Source organism: Corapipo altera, unplaced genomic scaffold, assembly GCF_003945725.1.
Source record: "Corapipo altera isolate COAL_440 unplaced genomic scaffold, ASM394572v1 61, whole genome shotgun sequence".
Classification (NCBI taxonomy): Eukaryota; Metazoa; Chordata; class Aves; order Passeriformes; family Pipridae; genus Corapipo; species Corapipo altera.
The window spans coordinates 5725567-5751331 of NW_020884910.1; the positions used below are offsets into that span (position 1 = coordinate 5725567).

General features: G+C 39.2%; 1 protein-coding gene across 3 annotated transcripts in view; it reads right to left on the reverse strand.

The window, feature by feature from the left end:
* The window catches only part of POLQ (DNA polymerase theta), a 53161-nt gene extending 28226 nt beyond the window's left edge, over window positions 1-24935 (reverse strand). For 2 of the 3 annotated variants that reach the window (XM_027653471.1, XM_027653473.1), the window contains exons 1-12: window positions 24566-24935; window positions 20736-20918; window positions 19875-20005; window positions 18383-18539; window positions 13889-13997; window positions 11853-12072; window positions 9806-9950; window positions 9561-9707; window positions 8317-8529; window positions 4948-5090; window positions 3302-3506; window positions 2301-2443 (exon numbers count right to left, since the gene is read on the reverse strand). In XM_027653471.1, coding sequence (XP_027509272.1) covers window positions 2301-2443; window positions 3302-3506; window positions 4948-5090; window positions 8317-8529; window positions 9561-9707; window positions 9806-9950; window positions 11853-12072; window positions 13889-13997; window positions 18383-18539; window positions 19875-20005; window positions 20736-20918; window positions 24566-24752 — 1983 coding nt within the window. In that variant the 5' untranslated portion in view covers window positions 24753-24935. Of the gene's footprint in view, window positions 1-2300; window positions 2444-3301; window positions 3507-4947; window positions 5091-8316; window positions 8530-9560; window positions 9708-9805; window positions 9951-11852; window positions 12073-13888; window positions 13998-18382; window positions 18540-19874; window positions 20006-20735; window positions 20919-24274; window positions 24347-24565 lie in introns of those variants that run through there. The other variant, XM_027653472.1, reaches the window with a different exon arrangement.
* Between the last annotated feature and the right edge of the window lie 830 nt (window positions 24936-25765).

Genomic DNA, 25765 nt, shown 5'->3' on the forward strand with positions numbered 1-25765 from the left:
AAAAATCTATTTCAGAGAAACAAACAGAACAGAGCTCTGGGTAAACAAAAATAAAACCTAGGGAAAGCGGTTAGAGCATCCTACACACTACGTAGAGGCACTGAGTCATAACCACGTATAATAAAGAAAGTAAAACCTCTTCTAACCTAATTTTTTAATATTTGTACCGATGAGATCTGACTCATATGGGTATTCTAACAATCTTCGTCAGATTACTCCCTAAATCCAAGACACTAAAAAATTTTTAATCTCTATCTTCATTCTACTTTAACAAAACAATGTTTTATTCTTTTTTTAATAAAATTTTCAAATATCTGTCAACCTCTTAAAACCACTAGTAACCACACTAACCACCACCACAGCATCTGGTAAAGCAGGAAGGACAAGGATTTTGTCAGAACTTCCTGAAGCTCTCATTTACCTGGAGTACAAGAAATGTCAATTTTATTAACAACTAACAAAAAAGCCATCCAGGTCATTCACACACTTTTAGATGTAAAACCAATTCTGTTAAGGTTCAGCCAGCACAGAGTAAGTTTCAGTATGAGGAGATAAAATTTATTCACATCCATATCAGTATAAAGCAAGATTAATTATTTTGAAAGAACTAACAGTTCTTAGGGAGCATTTAACATGATACAGAACACCAGATGCCTATATAATTGCAAATCATCCATGTCCCTACATCTACTGAGAAGAATAAGAGTTATTAAAGTAGGGGATTGTCTTTTTTTGTTTACTGGGCTTTTGTTGTGGTTTTTTTTTTTCCTTTAAAGAAAACTCTTTTCCTAGTCTGGCAAATACTTATTTGTTTTAACCAACTTTCCTAAAACATAAGGTCTTGGAATTCAGTTTCATATTTGCACAAGTAAAAGAGAGTTAAAAAGCATTATAGCAGACAAACTCCCTGTAGTCCATGAGGAATACATGAAGATCAAGTCTTAAAAAAATTTAAAAAGCCACTAAAATAAAACAAATCTTTGCCCTTGAAAACGAACAGCCTTGCAAGAAAATGTTTTAGGGAAGCTTAACAGAAGAGAGTCTCAAGAACAGGGTATTCAATTTAAAATAACTTTAGACAAGCTGCTGCCATTAAAAAGTACAGCATAAAAATATATTGCCATCACTGTCTCTACCCCAGGACATGACCAAATTTATTTCTTTTTTTTCTGTTTTGGAGATGCAAACAGGGAAAAAATTCACTAGTGCATAACACAAAGGAGTTCACTTTGCCTAATAGAAATAGAACAAAATATAATGTGATCCTCTAAAACAGAGATATGGGTACATATGGGGCACAAGTAGAAAAAAAAAAATGTGTCAGTATCAGCCCATAACTAGGATGAACACAGCAAGCAGAGGCAGGTACCCTCAGTCTCTTGCCTCCCCCATCCCCCAGCTCAACAATTTCTGTAATTGCAAGCATATTCTTCTTGAAGTGAATATTTTTTTTCAGACAAGATGCCCAAATTTTGACTTTGATTTGTCATTCTGATAAAGAGAATACACTTTACACTTAAGAAGGCTGAAGACGACTGTCAAATTTAGGATGATGATTGCATGGTGGGCCTCTGGCAGCCACAAATCCTATGTTGTTCACTGCAACTCCATCTGGTTTCCTCACTAATCTTCACAGGTTTGTGGTTTCCTCTCCAAAGGTCTTAAATAGCATTGCTTAGTTTTTCAAGTGTTCATGCTCATAAATCTTGACACACTTTGGACACTTTCCCCTCACAAGATTTATCACACTCCTTCCTTTAGCCCTGGCAGCATCACCAGGCAAGTAAATTAAATCAGAGATGAATTTCACTGTTACTGAACTGAAGAAAGGCCCACCCACAGGAAGAAAGTAGTGTAGTTCTCTGAGGCTTTTTGCAGGAAAAATAGATACTAAAACCCCAAAAATTTTTTGAGCCTCCAAAGCTAATATGAGATTAAGCCTGCTGATGCCAAACACAGAACGAAACCAATTTGTTTCATGAACTTCAAGTGTCTTGGAAAAATTACCATTATCTTAGGCTTAAAACTTATGAAGTTCTGAAATCTTACAAAGTCAGGAGTGACAACAATGGGCTTAGATGGCACGCAGCACCTGCCTACAAAATAGACACTATGGGAACAAACTAGTTCTGAAGAACATTCTATTTAGAAACTTTTCTTCATGAAAGATAAGCTGAGCAAGGCACACACAGAGAAAACCCAACCATGTTCATAGAGCCTTCAAGAACTCTGCATTGTGCTGTCTCTCCTTTCCTTAGTTCTGCCAGTACAAAATACAAGACACAGAACAAGGAACCTACCAAATAGACAATATGCAGATCATTCTCCAGAACAAAGCTTTTCATAGCTCGCTGCAGGTCAGCAAAGATTTCCATGGCTTCAGTTGGTGAAAGAGAAGAGGAAAGAGTAGCTGAGCCAAGATGTGTTGGGTGATAAACCTTTGCTGTTTAAAAAAAAAGGAATCACATAGAAAAACATTTAAGTGCAAGTTTATATATCATTTTCAGGTTGCAATGTATTTGAGAGATACCAACTCTACTAACTTTTTCCAACTGTTTTTTTTTTCAAAAAATAGTGTATTTCTCCATTCTGAAGACAGAAAAATGGAAATAATAAAAGGTTTAACTAGCCTTTTTCAGAGGCCAGATCCCAAGCTCAGATCCCTCTAACTACTCAGACTAACAGCTGTAATAGCTATTTGAACAAAAACCATTGGAGTCCCATCTGCCATCCCGCCTAGAAGTTACCATTTTGACTATTTCTTTCTTAGGAACACTAAATATCTCCTATTATCTTTTCTTTAAAGAGTTACAAATTAACCTGTAATGGGAATTCTTACTACTACTGTAAGAGTCTCATCCTCAGCCATTTTAAGAAAATAGCCAAAATCAGGGAAAAGTGCAATCATGTACACCAAGCCGATCTAGAAAAGACCTGCACTCTCTTAGGTTCTTCTCCAGAAAGACAAAAATCCTAGTCTACAGTAAATGTACACAAATCCTGCAGTTAAAGCATGTTTTGTTTAAAGATATTTTGGGAACTTGTAGACTAAGACGCATCAGTCTTAGAGGTGGTGTGCAGGTGATGTGCCTTCCAAGAACACATGCATGCAAAATATGCTAAAGCAGGTACAAAAACACCCACTGGAAAGCTAAAAAAATCTTGATACACATGATTCTTTAAAATAAATAGAAAATGCACAGAAGTCCTTATTATAAAGTTACACTGAACATCTACCCAGCTGCAGAAGATTTACTGAATCAAAACTAACTGCAGTCACCGGGAAGAACACCAACGTTACCTTTCACATCATTGCCAGAGTCCAGAACCTGAATGAATTCATTTTCCAGCAACCATGCCACACAAGCCTCGATAGGTCCAGCCTGTGCTTTGTCTTGTTCTTTCTCATTTTCCCACTTGCTTTCTTTCAAGCTGGATGCAAGCAGAGTGCAAGAAGCATAGGTCTGCACATCATCTGGAGTGTTGGCCACTCCCCCCACTATGATCTGTTGAAGAAAACTACTTGTTCATGTTGCTAGAGACACAGTAGGATAGAACATCAGATTGGAGAATCAAAGAGGTTGATCCATCATCTAAGTTTTAAAGAACCAATACAAGAGGGGAATATAAGGCAAAGCAACAGCCAACCCTAAAGATTTTTCTTGGCAAGAACCCAGTCACTTTAGGTAGAAGTAAGAGACTAATCTATGGGAAAGAATTAATTATAAAATCTTATTTTGAAAGTGGACATCCACATAGCAGCAATTTAGATTTGAGACTAGCCCTAGGCATTTTGCTTAGCCAACACTGTGAAATATTTTTCATATGTTAGAACACAAGCTTCAATTTTCTGAAGACAAAAAGCAAACTAAGAAGGAGGAGTTCTCCTAAGGTTCTTCAGTATACTGACATTTTCTCTTAATAAATGTAAATGCTATAACCCATTATTGTTTTCCTGATTGAGGTTGATTTTTTTCCCATTGGATTTTGGTTTGGTTTTGTTTTTCATACAACTGCTCTTTCCTTGTGTGCCATTTCCATGTGTGTGTCTTCCTCAAGATAAGCAAGGTGTTTAACCATAAACTTTCTTTCATGGTTTCAATGGATTTTTTCCATGTTACAAAGAAATAACACCTGAAGGAAACCCCCATCTTTTAGATAGATCTTATGTATAAAAATGCTTTGCTAAAATGGTTTGCTAAAAATTCAAAATCTACGGAATCACAACCAAGTTCTAAGTTTCACAGCAGTTTTTGCAAGACAGTAGAAGTATAGCAAACAAACTGTATTTAGAGAGTCCTGCATCTAATCTAGGTTCAAGCCCAAAAGCAACTTTGGGAAAAAACCACATAAACTCACTTATGTGGAAAAAAATCCTTTTGGCCCTTTTTACTTCTATAGGAACCCTATAGAAGGAGGACAGGCTAGAGGAAGCAAACTGGGTACCACACCTGTTTACTCACCAAAAATGTATTAATAAAATTTCAGTCATTTCTGTGCAAAAGAGGTAGGTAAATTGAAGGGGGAAATAAGGGACTCTACAAGGTTCTACAGATTTCATTACAAACCAATTCAGTCTATAAAGCCTCTAGGATCAGTAATTTGCAAGCATCCTCCAGTTAAGAATGTCAGGTCACAGATGAAGTTTAAGAATTACACTTATTTCTGCCTAAGGGGTGCATCTAAATGCAAAAGCAAAGCTTAGTAACCCTTGTTTGAGTGTGCTCACATCCTAATCTGCAGCAAGCAGAGAAACATTCCAGACAAGATGTTGAATACTAAAGGAAGCTGGCAGACCTAAACTATTTTCTTCTGAAGATGCTTGGGTTGGCAAGGGAGGAAACACATGAAAAAGAAAGTGCACAGAAAACATTTGATGGTGTAAAAAAAGAAAGCATTTTACAAGAGTGCAAGCACAGTTCTAATCCCTCTACATGTATCCTGTACCTCAAGTATTGCTCTTTTCATGCTAGAAGCAACACCTTCCCCTTCTCTTCTAAGCAAACAGCTGCAAACAGGCTTGAGAGATCCCTGAAGCAGAGCAGTTCCTTTTGATCTTTCTGAGGGCTTGCAAACCAAAATGCTCTCACCTATTGGAAAAGAAAAACAAAAAATACAAAAACATCAATGATCTTAGTACTGCATATTAGCACTCTAATAGCTGCACTCATTTCATCAAGGAGATATTATTGGAAGGGATATTTTCCAAAAAGCTGAGTAACAAAAGAAGAGAAAAACCTGTGCAACCTTGAACAGTGTATATGAATTGCTATTTAAGAACTCCACAGATGTGTAATAATTAAGAACTAAAAGCAGAGTAAGCTTCAAAGTTACATTAGGCTAGTGAGGGTCTTGCCAAATCAGCTAAGAGATTTCACAGCCTCTCTGTGCATCTGTTTTTCTGCTGAACCAGTCTTGCTTCTTGTTCTGGAATTGATTGGAACTATAATACACAGTGGCATCAATTTTTCTTCTTTGCTACATTTTTAAACTGACAAAATTCTCAAAGAGGAAAACATAAAAGCTGCAAAGCACTTTGACATTTTGTGTTCATTCAATCATCTTCCAGTCTCGAAATAACACAGATACCAAACTAATTCAGAAATGTCAAATTATTAATCTAAGTAACTACACATTCTCTGAACTTTCATATATGCATATACATGCACACACACAAAATCTTAAGTATCCTGAATGGTTTCCACCGCAAGTACATCTAAATAAATCTTACCTTAAAATTCTCTATCAGACATTGTTAAGTTAATCTCTAACCACTGAAACTCTGTGGGAGACAAAAAAGGTCTGAGAGTCATGAAACAAAAATAAAAATAATGGGTAAATTCCTTTAATGAGATCACAGTACAGCCTGTCCATGGAAAATACAGTGGTCACACACAGGAGACTTTTTCTACAAAGCTCTTATAGAGAAACTAGGTCCCTGGGAGACTCTAGCTAGTTAGCAGCTTTGCCAAATGGCACAGGATAAATGAATTAGGGGTAGGACACTTTTGTCTTTGACTAAGAAGAGTGCATTAGATTTGGATTAGCTGTACAATAAATATCATGATAGGGTTATGATAACTTGTTAAGATTTAAACGCACATAGTCTGGACACAAGGTAATTTTGGTAGTAGGTATCTTAGCAAGATTCTAGGAGTGTTGTGATAAAACTGTAGTTGTGGTAATGCTAAAGTAATCAACAAATCCAGAGGTAATGAAAACACAACTGCACTTAAATTTAACGAACAGAATGAATAAATGCAGTGTAGGCGAGTAACAAAATACAACTTAAACATGTTTACATAAATGAATTACAGGATAAATACACACTCAGAGGATATGTCCTGGATTTTTTTATCTTGCCAGGTGAAATCTTGGACATCTGTTGACCACGTACTTTTGACAGAGCCAAAGAGTACAGAAGATCAACTGCCTGTAAGAATTATTTTGCAAAAGCAAAGCTTATTTTGATTTTAGGAATTAAGAACATTCGGTCACTTTGTATTTGGGTTCTGATGTGACCTACAATTCCCTCCGAAAACTCTGACTCTTCAGAATGGTAAATCTAACAGAAAATCTAACAGAAAATGGGTATCCCCTTGGCTCTATATTATCTGACAGTTATTCAAGACTTGGAGGATATGGAGGATACCCCTTCCCAAGATGCCACTAAGAACTTAAAGCCAATAATTGCAATCTAGTAAACAATAAAAAAAAAAAAAGGAACCGAGTTGTTCCAATATTCCTTATTGACCATTCCAGATGCAAGGTGAAGAGTAGGTTAGCATCAGATTAGACAAACACCAGAAGGCTCTGGCTACCCAGGCATAAAACTTCATTAAAAGGCCCTATTATATTTCTAAGTTTTGTTCATCGATATGGAGCAGCTTTACCTATTTCTCCTTGGGGACATGAAAATTTTGATGAATGCAAAAGTAATCAAATTTCATTCTCCAAGATGATATTTTTAAATTTCCATCAAACCAAGAAAAAGAAACTAAAAGATCAAAACATAAGACAACCCAAAACTACAATGGTGGGAGAGGAGGAGGCATTCTACCCAACAGCAATTATCTTTTGTCTGTCAGTTGAATTTCATATCCACATAAGGCATTTTTTCCAGCTGAAGTCGCTGTCCTCCAGTCTCCCTGCTCTGTGAAAGAGTAGCAGCTGGCAACATAGCTTTATGTTCTCATCCAAAAGACTCCGTGGAGTGGAAAAAAATGGTACATTCATGAAGCTTATCAGCATAAAATCAACTGCTTACTGTGCACAACACAGTCACATCAGAACTGTCAAAAAGGGTACTAATTATTGTAACTCCAAGGGGAAAAAGAAGAAACTTCAAGGAATAATGTCATTTTACACCTGCCAGCTACAGTCAAATGACAAAGTCTGGAAAATTTCAAAATACAGCATGCAGTTGCCCTTTTCTTTAACGCATAGGGATAGCTCACAGAGATATAGGTCGCAAAATGCTCTGTTGCTATGCTACTCTGGCAAAAATAGAAAGCTAAATGTAAGAACAGTCTGCTTACACAGGGTTCCAGCAAGCACCAATCAAACCATCAGTAGGGCAAATCCCACTTCCCGCATCTGTTGAACATCTTATTTTCTACCATGTTTATACTCATATAATGCAATTTTTTTCAAACATCATCCATGAAGATAAATTTTCATTGCAAATTAAAATAACAGGTAGGATTATTTTGTTGAACATCTATCAGTGCCACTGTATGCAAGAAGATGCCACATTATCTATGAACTACTATTCATATTTCCCTGTCCTCTGTTGCATTGCTACTTTCAAGATCTATAAAATTCATGGTTAAGTTTAGCAGAAGTTTAATAAATCTAAATTAGAATTTCAGACAACAGGAGTTTGTCAAATTATGACAGTAGACTTGGAATGTATTTCTTACATTTCAGGCCTGTCCAGTGAGATTTTACTGTAAATTTTCTCACTGAAACTGTAAATATTTTAGTTAACTGACCATGGATCACAGAATTAAGGCAAAAGAACAACACAGCCTTAGAAGCTAACAAGAATTCAAAGGAGAAAACATTCTGTTCCTGAAGTAACTGACATGTAAATACCAAAGTCAGTCTCCTGGAGTGAAAAGAATCCCCTGGGAATTACAATTTTTACTCCATTAATACCAAACAAATTAATACCAAACAAATTCATCTTGATTAACTTAATCATACTGAATACCAAAGGAATTCATCATGATTAGTCACTAATTGCAAAGTACTGCCCTGGATTTAATCAGGTTAACACCATCCTCACAGAATGTTAATAAAGACTCTGCTTACCCTCTGTGTCTACTCCTTTCCTGCCAGCCCTTCCAGCCATCTGCTTGTAAGTGAGAATGTCCAGCAGTTTGCCTCCGAACACGGGTGTTCGTATAATTACTCGGCGCGCGGGTAAATTCACTCCAGATGAGAGCGTGGAGGTTGCTGCCAGGACTCTAATCAAGCCTTGGCGAAAGGCTCCTTCAATAATGTCCCGTTCATCAAAAGTAAGACCTGAGGAGACGTGGCTTTTAGTGAACCTTGTCATGGTGACACTGCATTTAAAAGCTAATAATATTACTGTCAAGCAAGAGGAAGAACAAACAAACTTAACGAACATTCGCCATTCACTAGTATCACAACACTACCTTAGTCAACTTCTTTTGACCCATCATAGGTGAACTAAAATTTCATCATTAAGTATTTATTACTCAATTGACAGTAATACACTAGTTTTTCTAAGGTGCTTGCACACACAGTAGCAAGATGAACAGCTCCTAAATGCATATCTACAAGCACTGCAATTGAATACATACATAAATAAATAAATAAAATAAAAATGAGAAAACAGCAGGGAACTAGGATTTTTTCATCTACTGTCCTGACTCTGGACTCCTTCATTATTTCCATTATGGGTTATAGGTCTAGTATGTATCTTTCTACATTTCCTTCAGGGCTTCATGACAATTTTATTCTTGAGAAAGAAATCCAGATTCCACAAGCATTTGGAATTATTCCTCCTACCTAATCAATGCCAGTCCCTTTTCTAGGGGAATCAATAGGCAACACTATTACCTATTTAAGTAAGAAATAAAATATCTAATCAGAAGTGTTCACAGCACATGCTCCTTTTACTTTTTATTTCCATTATTATACTTCTTCTATTTACTCATTTATTTCAGTATCAAGCTGAGTGAAATTGCTCTGAAATATTCTGACAGCTTTAGGGACAACTTTAAAATGCTCGAGCTGCAAATCAGCTAATTTTTCAGGCATTTCACAAAAAAACCCAGTTAAGTTGTATTTTAAAACTTTCTGTTATCCAACACAACAGATAGGCTTATCATAACAATCTGTGAATTAAAGTCTTCAGCCACAATAAAAGAATTTCAAGTTTACCTGTAACTGTGGGATTCTCAAAGCATATATAGTCATAAGCTACTAAAGGCTTCAAAAAGCAACTGCTAAATTGCTGGTACCTACAGTGAAAAGAACCCATATAACTTCACCATTACAGAATTCAAGACTGGGATATTCAGGAATACCTGCATGATGAAATGCCACTCCCCATGGCAAAGTACGCTGGAGCACAGAATCCAGACCTGAGACAGAACGCTTTAGCTGATCCAGAACCTCATCGATCCCTTCTCTGTCCACAGCAACTGGGACCAGGGTGGAGTTTTTCGCAGAACCTTGAGAAGGAGAATATTTTTATAGTTTCTACTAAAATTAATTTTCATTGAAGACACTGTGCATACCCATAGTCTTCTACAAACTACTTTTCTCTTACTCTCAGTTTGTTGCAAACTGTAGAACTCCCTGGCAATGATGTCTGCCAGCTTCTCACACCAGTTCTTGGATGGACAGAAAAGCAGGACTGAATGGCCACCACAAACAGTCTCATAACACAGGCTCACAACATGGTCTTCGTCTCCCTGAATTGAGACAAAATATTTTCAAGGCACTCTCAGATTGAATGAGGTTTGTAAATGCTGTCATTCTGTGTCTCAGTAGGAATCTTCTACTTCAAGAAAGAGGGAGCAAACAAAGAAGATGGAGAACTGTTATCTTATTTTCTGTCTTGCTTTATGAAGTTCAAGCACTAGTATGATCCTATTTTGAGGACAGTTCTAGACCTACCTATGAATAAATGTAACATTTTACATCTTGCTTTCATAAATCTGCTTCTGAACGAAGGCCACACAGTGCACAAAAAAATTACCGCAACCTCCATGTCACGGCTAACAGCAGTGGTGAAGAACTAGGAAGAGCCCCGAGGGAAAACTCCTCTACAGTAACTAGGGAAGACTTGTCAACTAGGATGTCTGAACTAAAAGCATGAGATGTAGTAGTCTAAGCATCCCCAATAAGATGCACTCAGCAAGCACTGCTGACCAAAGACTGCAAGTGTTCAGAGCACAGTGGAAGGCTTTTATTGATACTTACATAGATGTCCCTTCAAAACCCTTATGTTTACAGCTTGCTTTTTTAGTTTTAAGATCCTAAGAGAGTCCCTGCAACTGACCTGTTTTACTTGGCTAAGACAGATTCCCTTCTAGCAAGCAGGCCAAAGGAGTAAGAAAAAAATGTAGGCATACAGGAAGAAATAAAAAGCACTAAAATACAAATGAAAACAGGGGAACAATGTCAGAAACTGCATGTACACATCAAAAGCTCAGTAAGGATTCTGCCAAATTCAGCTGCAGCGGTGAGGTCATCAAGTTCCCTTTCCTGGTCCAGTTTGAGGCACTAAAGTCTGAAGTTTCAGTGACAGGTTTCAAGCCCAAGATCACCTGGTTTTATACAATAAGCCAACTCCTTTAAACTGTTGAGTCATAAGCCTCATTTAGATCTTTCTCCCGCTTAATTTAGTAACTATCCACAGTAACTATTTCAAAAAAATCCAGAAAAGGAGATGTAACATCACCTTCTCAATATGACCACATAAAAGCAAGTTTCCAAATATTCATGTCACAAACGTTTCCTTTTGTCTCTGGGACCCTTTTTCTTTGCTGTGTCACCATGCTACTGACATGATAACATTTGTGCATGAGATCTGACTGCAAAACATTTCAAAATATTGCTGGAATTCAGCCCATACTGTCCAACTACTACACTAGTATTACACAGAGCAATTCAAAGGCACAGAGATAATATTCACCCTTCAGAGACTCCACAGAAAAGGAACCTACAAGTAGGAAGCACAAATTTTCCATTTCTACCCATTTTGTTCTTCAAAATCCTTATAAGTATTATGTTACCCTTAACTTTCCATATCCTTTTCAAGCATGTAAAAGGACTGAATACTGAAAACAGATTCAGAAGAATCAGGATGGACATCTGCCTTCTAATCACTGACAAAATTAGATCATTTAGCAGTTCAACACAAGGAGGTTCAATACCAGATTTTAATGCAAACATATTATCCCAGTGCTGAATGCAAATTCCTTGGCCTAAGCAGGAAATACTTACCTGCATTCATGAAAGTAAAGTAGATTCCCGGACACAAGATAGGGTGGTGGGTAAGGGAAGAATCAAACTCTTTATACCTGTCAAGTGCTCAGAAACTGCAAAGTCAACCTTGTCTTCAAGTCAGATTGAAGAAACTTCAAGACCTTCATGAGGGGGTATGGGTTGGGGTTTTTTTTTTGTTTAAGTCAGTAGAAGACAAAAAGAACAGTTTCGTTCTAAGTTGGAGCATATAATCTATGAAGTAAACAATGAAGTCAGGAATGTCATCTATTTAAAAAGAAATTAAAAACATACCAAGAGCTGTCTTTTTAACTTTAGCATTACAAAAGGTGTCATCCCAAAGCCACTGCTCAGAGTTTTGTTACCTTCAGTTGAAACTTGGGCTGGAATTCTCGCACTAAATTCATGGAGGAGTCATATATGTTGCTGCCAATTTTCACCCACTCCTTGAGGGGCACAGGGCGAAAATCTGTACAGTATAGCTCTGCATCTAACCACGAGGCTAGGAGTCCCAAATTAGGGAGAGTAGCACTCATGCCTACTATCTGTATCCCACCAAAACCAGGACTGGTCCTCTTCACCTCTCTGGAAGCGGTTAAAAGAAAACGAAAGTTAGTGACAACACTTGCAACTGTTCTGGAAAACAGAATTCAGAAAAACTAACTCAATCTACTTCCTTCCAGACTCTAAAATGCAAAGCTACTTATTTTAACTTTTTGACAAAGAAACAAGCCATACTCTACTCTTAGCAAACACAACGTCATGTTATGCATTAATAACAAGATAATTCAACTTTTTATCATTTTGAACCTAAACTTCAACCTTCTTTAGGTTACAACAGATATAAACGACTGCTTATTTGGAGAAACTGAAAACAAATACATAAATCAACCAGTTCCTTGACACTAACAAAAACATGGAAATAAAGGAATAGCTTAATCTCCACTGCAATCTTCTAAGCTTAAATGCCTTAATTAAAACACTTCTATTTGTTTCCATTTCAGCACAAATAATACTAAACTAAGGTCTTCCTAGATCTGGGAACCAAAGTCCTAAATTCAGCAAAAAAGCAAGTAGTTTCAGTTCTTAAAGTGCTGAATAGCAGCTTCCATTAAAGGCAGTGAGAAGTAATGGACTCCTAACAGGCCAGAAAACACAAACTGTTAATTTAGATACCCAAATGTAGATTTTAATTCAGGTTTTTACATCCACACAATAGTTTTGGGGTTTTTTTAATGCTCCTATGCTTACGTTTGAAAACTACTCATTTGCATTGCACTGAGCCATAAATTGAGACTTTAAAAAATAAAAGATCTGGCAAATCAATACGAGTTCAGAAACAGACAATCTTTTTAGAAGACCTCATCTTCAGGGGTTGGTTGTAACACCTGGTAAAGAAACAAGATAACCCAGAAGTTATAGCATAAAAAAACCAGTCACTGATGAGAGAGAAATAAAGAAGATGGGGAGAGGTAGACTCTCTAATCCAAGCCCTTTAAGCATTTGCTAGTACAGCTTGGCCATCAAGGTTGCAGATTTTTGCCCCTACAGCAACCTGAGACCCTTTTTTTTCCTAAAGCAACTTTTGACCTTCAAGGATCAAAAAAGTTCCAGCTCCACAACACACTGTTTGACTGAGGAGGAGAAAAATATGCTACAGAATTTTAGCTGGGTCTGCAAAAGCCTTGCAGATTAAGAAGGCTACACCTTCTCCTCCATTTGCCTTTGTTTGTGTTTGGGCACTATGGAACTGCTGGACAGTTTGCTGCTGAGGATCTAGGTACTGAACTCTTAAAAGCCTCTAAAGCTCTTCTGAAACATTTAATCTGTTCCCCAGTGTCCAATCAGTTGTGCTAAAGGCAAGAAACCATGCAATAACTAAGCTATCACATGTTATAAGCAAAACCAGAGTTTGCCCTGAGCAGTGCTAACTAAGCAGACTACTGGCACATCCTCTTAAGCTTTCTGACCAATTCACCATGTACAAGCTAACAACATGCCCACTCTTTCACAATACCTGAACATTTCTGAAGGATAAATACCCCATTCCATGAAACACTGAAAAAATCTGCGAGCGAAACTGTTCTAAAAAAATCCAAAGTTTTTTAAAAAAAAAACTTAAATAGGCTAAAGAAGTAAATGAAAGCTTCAGCCTTGTTTCTTTTCCTGAGAGAATAAATCCCATGGTAGCATACAAATTGAAAACCACGAGGAAAAGAGGTTTTGACTACAATGGCAGGCCCCTGAGAGGCGGTATGATGAGATCTTAATAACCAAAATAGTGTAGGTCATCACTCTCGTAAAAACCCTGGAGCTAACCCAAATTTCCAATCACCCAGAGAACAAAATATTTAGTCATCCATAATTTAGCATTAAAAGACAAACATCCTGGTCTACCCACCGTTTTGCTACCTTCTCTGTAACATATCTAACTTTGGTCAGGAGAAGTTCCAGCAGATATCCTCGATGAGAGTCTCCCAGCATGTGCAACTCGTCCACAACCACCACTCCTGATAAAGAAAAGCACTCACGTTATATTTGACCAACCTCCACACTGAGAACAGATAGCCCCCAATCCTTTCACATTCCACATAAACTGAAATTTATATTCACAAATCCAGCTGCTTACCAACACCACTACAGCTTCCTTCTGTCACTGAGACAAATCACGACCAATGTCATGACATTTCACACACACCCCCAACCACACACATGCACACAATCAGCTTTTAAAAAAGAAAAATTAATAGGTTGCTAGTCTAGCTACCACACAAAACAGTATTGCAGTATCTGTACTGCAACTTCTCTACAAGTAAAAAACCCCAGGCTTCAGATTATCTGGAAAGGAAAATTCCAGTACCAAATGAGCTAGTCAAAAGCTTTGCTGACATCACTATCTTAGTTAAAAATATTATTTCTTACTAATACAGTAATGTCAGAAAAAAATCCAGGAGCAGATGTAATTAAACTGGCATCGTCTGCTTCCTATTATATTGTCTTTCATTAACCAAACCTGAATGAGCCCTACTATCTAGCTTTGGCTTTGTAATGAAAAAATACTCTTATGTGACAGCTTTGTTGTCATCCTACCTCTTGCAAATGACTTTTTAATCTATTAACCGCCTCCATCAAATTTTTAAGATGTGTAAAATATCTAAAAGCATAATGTCTAAAAAGCTTTCTGAATATTAGCAGCAGGAGACAACAGACCAGACTATGGTCTGCCCTGAGGAGAAAACAAAGAGGCACTACAACTAAGGCACCCAGTGCCCCTTCTGCACACATTCCAGCAGCTGTATGTACCATTTCTGGCCAGCTGACAGGGTCCCAGGATTCCATCCAGGATGGAATTGGATAAAGGAAGGTTAAACAAAAAAAGCAGGGCACAGAGGACACTACGCTTCATTAGTTCTGCTGTTGTGAATTTTTTTTTCCTCTTTGGTGCAGCTATGTAATATCTTTCTGGTATAAAATAGCAGGAGCTTAAGGGCAAATGTGACCTTATATTATCTGTTTCAATGCTGCTTTTCCTTCTTATTTTTTTTTCTCTCCTTCCTACATATGTTCCTTTTCTCTCCGTCTGTTTTCTCCCTCCTTCTCTTTCAAGCCACTTAAGTTAGAAGAGAGTGCTGCACTGCTTCATCAGCCTCTTTTACAAACTCCCACCCATCCAGCTCCCCTGTCTTCCCGCACTTCCTCTATTCGGTGTTCACTTGCAAAAAGTGGTAATTCATTGGTCACCAAATACGCATTTATTCAGCTACCAGAAAAAGCTTCTTCCTGCTTCCCCATAAAACAATCTGTCTGAATTCTTCCAGAAGCTGGGACAGGACAGCTTTAATCAGATATCTACTGAAGTAAAATCCATACAAGTTACCTTTCCAGTCTTCGTGCCAAGCAGCAGCACATTTTACTTCCTGAGATGAAGCATAGAACACTAGTGGTACCTACAGGCCAAAGCACAGGGAACGCCGCTATTTTTTGCACGGGTCACTTGTTTTATACCTTCTGCTGCTACTCAGCTATAATGTATACTCAGACATTAAACCTGTGTACTGTATCGCCCTGGCAGCCTGCAGGCTGGTGAGACCTGACTGTCACATGTGCACAAGTGCTCTCCCCTATTCAGGCAGCACTCAGAACACACCCATTGGGATAACACAGCAGGAGCAAACAGGCAACTGGTATTTTTCACAAAGCTATCCCCTTCTTAAAATGAAATTGCAGCCAAGGAGGACTTCAGGCCCCGGCACGCAATGGTGTTTTCTACTTTACAAGTTCAGGAAGTTCTGGCAAGTGGGGCCAGAACTTTGTCATACTACATTGCTACTGAAAATGAGTCTAGCCTCAGTCTCCTTTTCTGTCTGCAAATTACGTGTGTCCCTAGAAGACCACTGAAAAAAAACCTACTAAAAAGTACATGATAGCTATCAGACATGTTTACTGGAGAATAACTAGTCTGCTTTAAGTCCCCATCCTGTTTAAAACTAAAAAGTTCTGAATGAAAGGAGTGAGGATTTGGTATTTGGTTTGGGTTTTTTTTAGTACAATTAAACCGGTAACTTTTTCATTTCAAGTTTAAACTAAGAAAAGAAACAAGTGCCATAACAGCACATTACAAATCCATTCCCAGCTGACACACTGAGAAAACAGCAGATTTTTCTCTAACTACTTTCCTAAAAATTTCTTCAGCATCAGTGTCAAGAGGTTGAACAACAAGAGGAATATCATCTCCTGTGTACCTGGATGTTCAAAACTGATATGTTACACAATAATTAGCAACACAACATTGCTTTTAACTGCTTCATACAGCAAAAAAAGCTCTGGCAGGCAGAAGATTTGAGTTTCTCTCAACAATTTCCAAAGGCAATGTGAGCTATCAGCACAGGGTTGACATCAACAAAAGGAATAGCTCAAGTTTGAGATGGAATCCAGCCAAGATTGCAGTCATCTCCCAACACTCATCTCAAAAGATAAAACACTCTTGTTACCAACCAGTCTAAATTTAGAATTAATTAGAAGACAAGGTACAATCTTGCAGTTTCAGACAAGCGTGTTTTAGGTGACAGTTAAACTGGCATTTTCAGTTCATGCCCATATTTTACAGTTTTTATGAAAATTTATCTCCAAAGAGAAAATTCGTCCATTTCTTACATAAAGATGATTTTCTAAAATCAAATTAATTCAAAAATTGATGTCAAAGAAACATACAAAGAAAAAAAAAAAGGAAAAAAACTCAGAACACGTTTTTACATTTATTTCCATTATATGGCCATAGTGGGGCACAAGGAAAATGGATGGTTGCAGTAGAGGTGTTTTCAAATGGTAAAATTAAAACATGATGCTTTAAGGAGCATCATGTATTAAGGATACATATTCAAAGTCAAATCTTGTAATCATTTGGCTGCTTATACTTAAATGACTCGTCTTGGATACATTCATCTTAGAAACCACAACAAAATGTAGGGATGAAACGGAGGTCCCAGCTAAAGGAATTTGGCACATTTTAGTACACTGAGCATGCTTCCAAGACACCCAAGCCAACATCAAAACAGTTATCCTGACCCTGCTATCTGCCTTGTGCTGGCGGTACAGTTTGTACAGTGTGGTGACCTAGGATCAAATTAACCCCATTTTAAACAAGTAAAAAACCCTAAACTAAGTAGTCATATATCAAAATAACTAACTGCATGATCACCATTCTCTTACAAGTGCAGGGATGAAGATGTACATTCAAGAACTGAGCTGGACTGCAGGAGCCTCAGTTTGAATGAGCTTAAAATGCAGCACAACAGTCACCCACTCATCTTCCAGCCCACTGGCAGTTTCTAAAGCATTCATGGTGATTCAGCCCCTACAGATCCAGGTGTGAATGTGTTACCCCATGATCTCACACTCTAAAAAATCATGCAAGGCTTTATTTCCCTTTTTCTCCCTTTAAAAAATCTTCTGGTATACAGTGCAGCAGAATATTATGATACCAGATGCACACAGAACAGCAGTTTCAAAGGTGGAGGTCTCAGAGCAGTTTGATACTCAGCTATTTTTCCAATTTTTGTATTCTTAAAATAGCAACCAGCTATGTTACAGGACAGAGTGAAGATAGGGAGGATTACTGTATAAAACATAACTGGATATAGCTTTATTGAGCCGAGAAACAAAAAGAAGAACAAACTTCTGATTAGACTAGGAAAGCATATCTCTCTCCAAGTGCTCACTGGAAACACTGGGCTTCTTCAAGTTTTATATCTCCATCCAAGTACTAAATGAATACTAACCTTATCTAGTGGCCATCAGGGCCACAGTGACCCAGAAGCCAGTGTTACAAGGACAGAGGGTTTTCGAGTGAACTACAAGCCAGAAATGAATGCCACAGCCCTCCTAGTCACCATGCCTATCCACAGGAGCCCTATTCATTCTGCTTATCTGGATCCAGACGAGCACGAAACATAATCTCTTCTCTTCCTTGAGCTAAATGAAGATAGATCATAAATTCCACAATTTCTGTCCAAAACAAATGAACATAATACATTCCTGAACTCAAACGTATCTCAGACCTTTAATTCAATTTTATTAATTAGAAGATGTTTTCTAGCAATGGGAATCACTGCTTATTGCAACTAATCACTGTCCATGGACTCTCATCCATGTCAGACAAACTAAAACCTGCAGCTTCTACATACTCATCCCAGATGCTGAGCTACACGGAATAATGCTGACTGCCCTCCCAAATCCAAATCAGAGGTGCTCTGGAAGAAGAAAATTGCTCATTTTTCCTGTATGGTATGTCTGTCAAATACATAACTGAACAAATTCAAAGCATGTCATGATTTTACACGTACTCAGAATACGTAATAAACCTCATCCCCACAACAGTCAAGCCTTGGTATTTTACCCAGTGAGTCCATTCTGTTTTCTTCTATTAGCCTATTGATTAGTCCGTTGGCTTTCTCAATGGTGCAGACAGCAACATCCAGAGCAGAGAAACGTCCAGCAGGAGACATGCTTCCCATGTAGCCTCCAACTGTCACATCCACCTCCTGAAACAGGGACTGTTTTCCAAGGATACAGAATGTCATGTCAAGGTTACAACTCTGAATTTTGACTAATGCCTGCTGGAATCACATAAAAGCCTGCATTCTAAACTTACAATTTCTAGTACTGTTAATGCCTACTAATCAGATTAAAGCCATAGCTCAGCCAGTTACTGATACTTCTTTTTTCCACTGTCATTTTTTATTTCCAAAAGAGAAGCCATGGAGTACACATTGTGAGATAAATTGTACATAACTGAGTAAAAGCTATGGACCACTGTTTTGTATAAAAAGATTTCATATTAAAAATGTTGGAGAACACACAGTGCAACAGTTTATAATACAAGTGGGTTATGCACAAAGAAGCCTTCCTCTTGACAAATCTTGGGCAAAAGCCAAATGTGTAACCCCAAATACAACGATGACACAAAGCCCAGAAACAACTTATTTTCTTCTAGGGCTCATTATTGCAGTGCCAAAGTTTTGGCACATCACACATAGTATTAACAAAAGGTACAAATGTTTGGACCTCACGGGTAGGATACCGTATGATTTCAAATACATGCAGCTATGGCCAAACCTTAGGCCAGGAGTAGTACAACACAGCATTGATAATCCTCCAGCTTTACAAGATAAAAGCAAAGACGTGTCTCCATTATCAATTGCTACAAAGTAGCTTTTGCACTCAGTTTGTAGGACTTCCTAGCAATTTGCAAGGTTAAGATACCATCTCACTTGATTACCAAATAACAATGTGCTAAATGCCACAAACCATAACAGAAATCCTTGATGGATTTGGATTTGGCTTTAGTCATTGTTGTTACCTAATGGAAACAATGTTTGAAAACCTTCCGAGAAAAAATATTTATGTTTTAAAAAGACTGATCCTACTGTAATTTCATTTTTTAAATACCTGAAGTGAAGAAGCCAAAGTGAAATCAAAGGCACAAAATTGTGGTGGAACACCCCAAGGAAGGCTAAAATATCTTTTTATGCTTTCAGATAATGTTAACACCTTCCCTTTGTAGGTTTTCTGACACAATCTCTAATTAGAAACTTCCTTTAAAGTTTGTATATTATAAAATCTGTGAATAAATGCAAGCAACAATGTTTTAAAAGTCAAAGCTGAAATAAAATGTTTTAATCGACTCCATAAAATTTTTCCAAGTTCCCTTTCTGGCTAAAACTTTCATTTTTTTATCTCAACCTAGAGAAAATCTTAAATTATCTATAAATCCTTTCTGAAATTATTCTGAATTTTTTTTCCCCCAAATCCATGCTTTTGCATTTCTGTTTAAATAATGTGACCCAACAACTACTACCCATAAATTTACCTCCTTGAATGCCACTTACCTGTAGATAACATTTCTTCTCCTTGGCCACAGAAACAAAGGGAAGGATGAGAAGAGCTTTCTTACGAGTCTCCAGGACTCGCTTCAAAATAAGCAATTCTGCAACAAGAGTCTTTCCAGCACTGGTAGGAGCTTGAAAAAAAGAATTTTTTAATTAATTTTTAAAGTTTAAAAAAGAAATCCAACAAACAAGCATCACAAATCTAGTATAGAAAGCAGTTACTGGAGAACCTAGGATGGAACTCTTCCGTTGATGTCTCCCACCCACAATCACAACCACATTTGCAGTCAACTCTATAAAGAGTCAAGAAGACTAAAAATCAGCCGCCTCTCTTCCAAGTTCTTCATCTTCCCAGTGCTGCTCTGGAACCTTTTTCCCACGAAAAACAGACAACCAATTGTAATTTCCCACAGATTTCTAGTTCACCAGTCCTATTTCTCCTTCTGCACACACACAACCCCCACACGTTACGTGAAGAGAAACAACAAAGGGACTGAAAAAACTAGATAGTAAATAACATTCTCACAAGTATTTATATCCACCATTGTTATTATAATTCAGTTTCTGGTTGACATAGCCTATAATTTAAAAAAAATTAACATTAACTAATTCCTAATTATCAGTTTCTAAAGGAACTTTAACAGAGAAAAAGGGGAAAAAAGTCTCTCCTCACAATGGAAAAGAGACCATTAAGCCAGGTTTGAGATACAGCAATGGGACAGACCTTAATGGGATGTCTCCAGAAAAAAAGAGGATCTTGACTTTTCTATCTGCCCGATCAGAATCCTTCAGCACCAACATGTTCTTGTAAATGGCAGTGGAGAAGTTAGAAGGGACTGGTTTTGTCAGATGTTTGCATACCTGAGTAAACTAGGTTCCTCCCTTCCAGAACTTGTCCAAGCATTAGGCATTCTGCTTGCCATTCAAACATCTGTACTACTCCCAGACTGTGGTATTTTTCCAGAACTGCTTTGGGAAGACCCCAGCTTGCAAGGAGCAACTTGTCTGCTTGGTCTTCAGGAACATTTACCTGCTGATATTGACCTTTGGGAGGAGAAAAATTTTAAAAGTCAAGTATCATCCTTGAATCTGAGGTCATGTAGGTTATACACCTAAATGTCAAACTTCTCTACAAAATCCTATATTACAAGAAAAGGTAATAAACTATGTGACATCTATTTTTCAATATTTCCTATGGATGTTTCACCATTACTCTTATCTCTTTTTTTCAACTTTTCCTCCTATAAGATTATCCACATTTAATTAATTTCTTCACCAGACTCTTGCTCCCATATCTGTTTTTGAGACAGAGCAGCCATTACCAAATACATACTCAAATAGAGCTTCAGCACTGATTAATACAACAGCATTACAATGTATTTGCCATCTTATCCCTATCCATACCATTTCCCTTTTAAATCACTGCTACTGAGGCTTCAGTAATCCTCAGATTACAGAACCGCCCTTTTTCCTTGCTTTACAGATAAATGAAATACACAACATAAACAACCAACTCAAGCTACTCTCCACAGTGTGTTATATTTCAGTTTATCAACACTGATTAGTATTTTCACAACACTGCCAGTTCCTCTAGCTTAATTAAGTTGCTTGCTGATTATTTTTTGTCTTTGCAACCTTAGACAATTTTATGCTGGCTACAGATATTGCCTCCTTCCTCTCCTTTTCCTCCTTTTTTCCAATCATTGCAAAAACTCAAGCTTTTTGTCCCTTTCCTCATCTGATACAGAAAACAGGTTTCTGATCCACAGTAGTCTCCCTTATATATAAGTTCCTATAACAGCATTTTGTGAAAGACCTTGTCAAATCGAGATGAAAAACAAGTACTTGCGTGTACTGACTCTACTGTACCCATTCTTCTACTGGTGCATTCAAAAAATTATAAAAGGAAACTTCCCACCATTGTTGACAGTATAAGGGCAGGCTGGATCAGCAATACTAGCCAGAATAAGGCAGCATTTTTACTCTCAACACACTAAGAATTTCAACTGCCACCTTGAGGTTAATCCCAGCCTAGCTGTCACTGGTGTGTGTTCATTCTCTTCCATACAAATATATAAAAAAAAAATTGACATAGTTTAGCTCTGAAAGCTTTTGTTCACTTTGTGTAATCCAAATACCATAAAATACTAAACAAGAAGTCAAGCACCATTGGGAGAGAACAGCAGAATGCCACGAAGCAGAACAGGTTTCCCAAGGGGAATTCAGAACAGACCACTGTCTATCCTAATTGTCTATCCTAAACTATGACTGTGGTGGGCTGACCCTGGATGGACACCAGATGCCCCCCTCTGTCACTCCCCTCCTCAACTGGTCAGGGGAGAGACAATATGATTAAAGGCTCGTAGGTCAAGATAAGGACAGAGAGATCACTCACCAGTTACCATAATAGAAAACACTTGACTTGGGGAAAATTAATTTATTACTAACCAAATCAGAGGATTTGATAGGATAACAAGAAATAAAAAAAAATCTTGAAAACACCAATCCCTTACTTTTCCCTTCTTCCCAGGCTCAACTTTACTGCCAATTTTCTCTACCTTCTCCCCCACGGGGGCACAGGGGGACAAGGGTTGCACTCAGTTCATCACATGTTGTCTCTGCCACTCCTTCGTCTTCAATGGGAGGACTCCTCACACTCTTCCTCTACTCCAGCGTGGCATCCCTCCCACTGGAGACAGTCCTCTATGAACTTCTCCAATATGAGTCTTTCACACAGGCTGCCGTTCTTCATCGATTGTTGCAGCGTGGGTCCCCCAGAGGGTCACAAGTCCTGCCAGAAAACCTACTCCAGCATGGGCTCCTTTCTCCATGGGGCCACAGGTCCTTTCAGGAGCCTGGTCCATGTGGGCTTCCCACGGGGTCATAGCCTTCTTCAGGCATCCACCCGCTTCAGTGTGGGGTCCTCTGCAGGCACATCTCTGCTCCACCATGGACCTCCATGGGCTGCATGGGGACAACCTGCCTCACCACGGTCTTCTTCATGGGCTGCCAGGGAACATTAGGTCTGGCACCTGGAGCACCTCCTCTCTCTCCTTCTTCACTGACCTTGGTGTCTGCAGGGCTGTTTCTCTCACATATGCTCACTTCTCTCTCTGGCTGCAATTGCCATTGCACAGGGTTTTTTCCTGCCTTCTTAAATACGTTATCCCAGGGGCGCTACCACTGTGGCTGATGGGCTCAGCCTTGGCCAGTGGCACGTCCCTCTTGGATCTGGTTGGTATTTGCTCAATGGGACACAGGGGAAGCTTCTGGCAGCTTCTCACAAAAGCCACCCTTACAGTGCTCCCTTGCCACGCAAATCCAAAACAGTAACTAATACAGCAGAATTAGGATTCTGAAACACACAAAAACCCCTAGGTGATGCAATCTCAAGCTTTTTTTCCTAATGTTAAAACCAAGGAACTTCACATAAAAGACGGAATGAGTAAAGGATTACATGGTTCTGCCGTTTGAAGAATATCTGTAGATTAGAACTGCACATGAGTTTGGAAACTTGTGCCTTAGGAGACTTTAAAGATTTATATACAGAAGTATACCACTGACATTAACCTCTTTTTTACCTACTAGAACAACGCTAAGAAACAGTCAAAATTAGGAAGATACAAACTGTTGGTTAAAAGCACTGGTTATTAGAGTTCTCTGAAAGAAAACCCTTCCAGAATGTGGGGCCAGTCGGACACAAGTGTTGCTTACTGAATTGTCTTCAAGGAGTTACCCTGTGGAAATGTGTAGGTTGCCCTGCTCAGCTCCATTTGCAAAATTTGACAAAACTGTATAACCACACCAGGGAGGTGTGGTATGACTTGAGAAGAGACCAAGAGATGTAAATGCCTTAATAAGTTACAGAAAAATCGCAAAAGAGATGAAATTGCAAGATGCTACATAAACATCTTGATTTTAGATGTTATATATAACTTGATGCTGCATACATCTTGATGTCTCTTGTGATTCAAGAGCACAATAAGCTGGTAAAATGTATGTATAACATCTAGAAGTTTCACTTTAAGTAGGTCTGGCTGGCAGCAGGACCACTTGATATGACACCTTACCACAAGATGTTTGTATAATACAAGACATTTATATAACATCTTGTAGATTGTGTATAGAAGTATATTGTATGTGCTTCTTGTGCATTGTATATGCATTCTTGAATCAATTTAACAACACAGATAAGCCTTGCCTGGTACACCAGAGTACAGACTACACTGTTTATTGTATTATGGCAGCACCTAGAGGCCAAGAAAAGAATAAGGTCCACCGTTAAACGACGTATAATGAAACGGGCCCGACCTCAGAAGTGTGCACAGAACACACATTTTCTTAACTACACAGTGATTAGCGCAGGAAAATCCTTCGATTCACGTTTTTACGCCCCCCACCTTGCTAACACAAGCTGCAGCCACTGCCATCGAAGGAGAAAGGCAGGGGCGAAGCGTCGGGCCTTCTGCCCCAGGGCAACGCGTCTTTCCCGGGGCAAAGGCCAGGAGAGGCTCGGAGAGTGCCCAGCCCCTTCCAGCAGCGCCGCCGCGTCCCACGGGGCAGCCCCGCTCCCCCTCGCCCAGCACGTCCCGACCTGCCGCGCTGCACGACCGAGGGAAAGGCGGGGAAAGGAAGAAAGGAAGGAAGGAAGAAGAAGGGGAGAGAAGAGCTGCGCTCTCCTGCGCCGGTACCTGCCGAGCCGCTGCAGCGCAATGAGAGGTCGAGGCCGGGCGGGGGGCTCAGCACGGCCGGCCGGGGAGCGGCGGAGCAGGGCGGCTCGGCCTCCCCCCGCCTGCGGGAGCGGCCGCCGCGAAGCCCCGCGGCCGCGGCTGCGGCAGCGCCCGGGGCGGTCCCGCCGCCATCTTCCCGCCGCGACATTCAAACCCAGCCCCGCCCCGGCCGGCGGGAGGGCGGCCCGAGCGGCAGCGGGGAAAGGGTACGAGGTGGGGAGGGTGCTCCCCCGGCATGTCGTCACCACAAAGCCCTAGTTGTCTTTGCCAAAATAAGCCTTTGTTTAAGCAGCGCTCGGGAGCGCGCGGTATTCGTGCTGTGCAGGTGAAAAGCCGAGGTTAATTAAGGAAGGTACGCGACGAGCACACGGGCCTACCCGGTAGAGCTGCTTCATCCTTGCGGGAGGAAGGCTGAAATGTTAAACAGAGAACAGCACAAAGGACGAACAGCCTCGCTTGGTGGTTCGAATGGCTCAGCCGAAATAACAGCTTCAGATTCTAAAAGAGCAGGACTGGTTTTATCTCTCCTCAGTGATGAGTATCAGAAGCAGTTCAGTAAAAATTCTGCAATATCCAAAAAATGCATGTCTTTGTCCATCACCCAAAAAAGTGCTAAAAAGCATGATATCAAAAAATAGGGCTTTTCTAAGTTGCTTTTGATTTCAACTTAAGGAAACATACTAATCTTTCCAGAAATATCAAGAACTAGGGGTGAATATTCAAAATGGTTCCAGGAGCATGAACATACGTAGTTATTTCCTGCTGTCCAGTGCTGCTGTGTTTCACTTTGGGTAACCCGTGCACACATGCTCCTCTCTCTCAGAAAAACCTTCTCTCCATGTTCTGCATATCTCTACAGAGAAATGGATCACAGCTTGGAAATCTGCCTTTATGGGAAGCGGCACCAGTGCTCATCATCTCAAACACATACACACACCCTATCTGAGGCATCAAAGACCCATGTCCCTCTTCTCATAGGAACAGGTCATTGGCCCAGAAACACTGGGAAAACAGCCAATACTAAAAAGGACTGGGGATTCAGGTGTGGAAGCAACAGCCTTCATTCCAGTTATCTTCCTTTGCAAAAACCTAAAGCTTCTGTACCCATTTTTGTCTTGCAGAAAGAACTTCTGGCCCTCAAAGATGAGCATGTATTCTCAG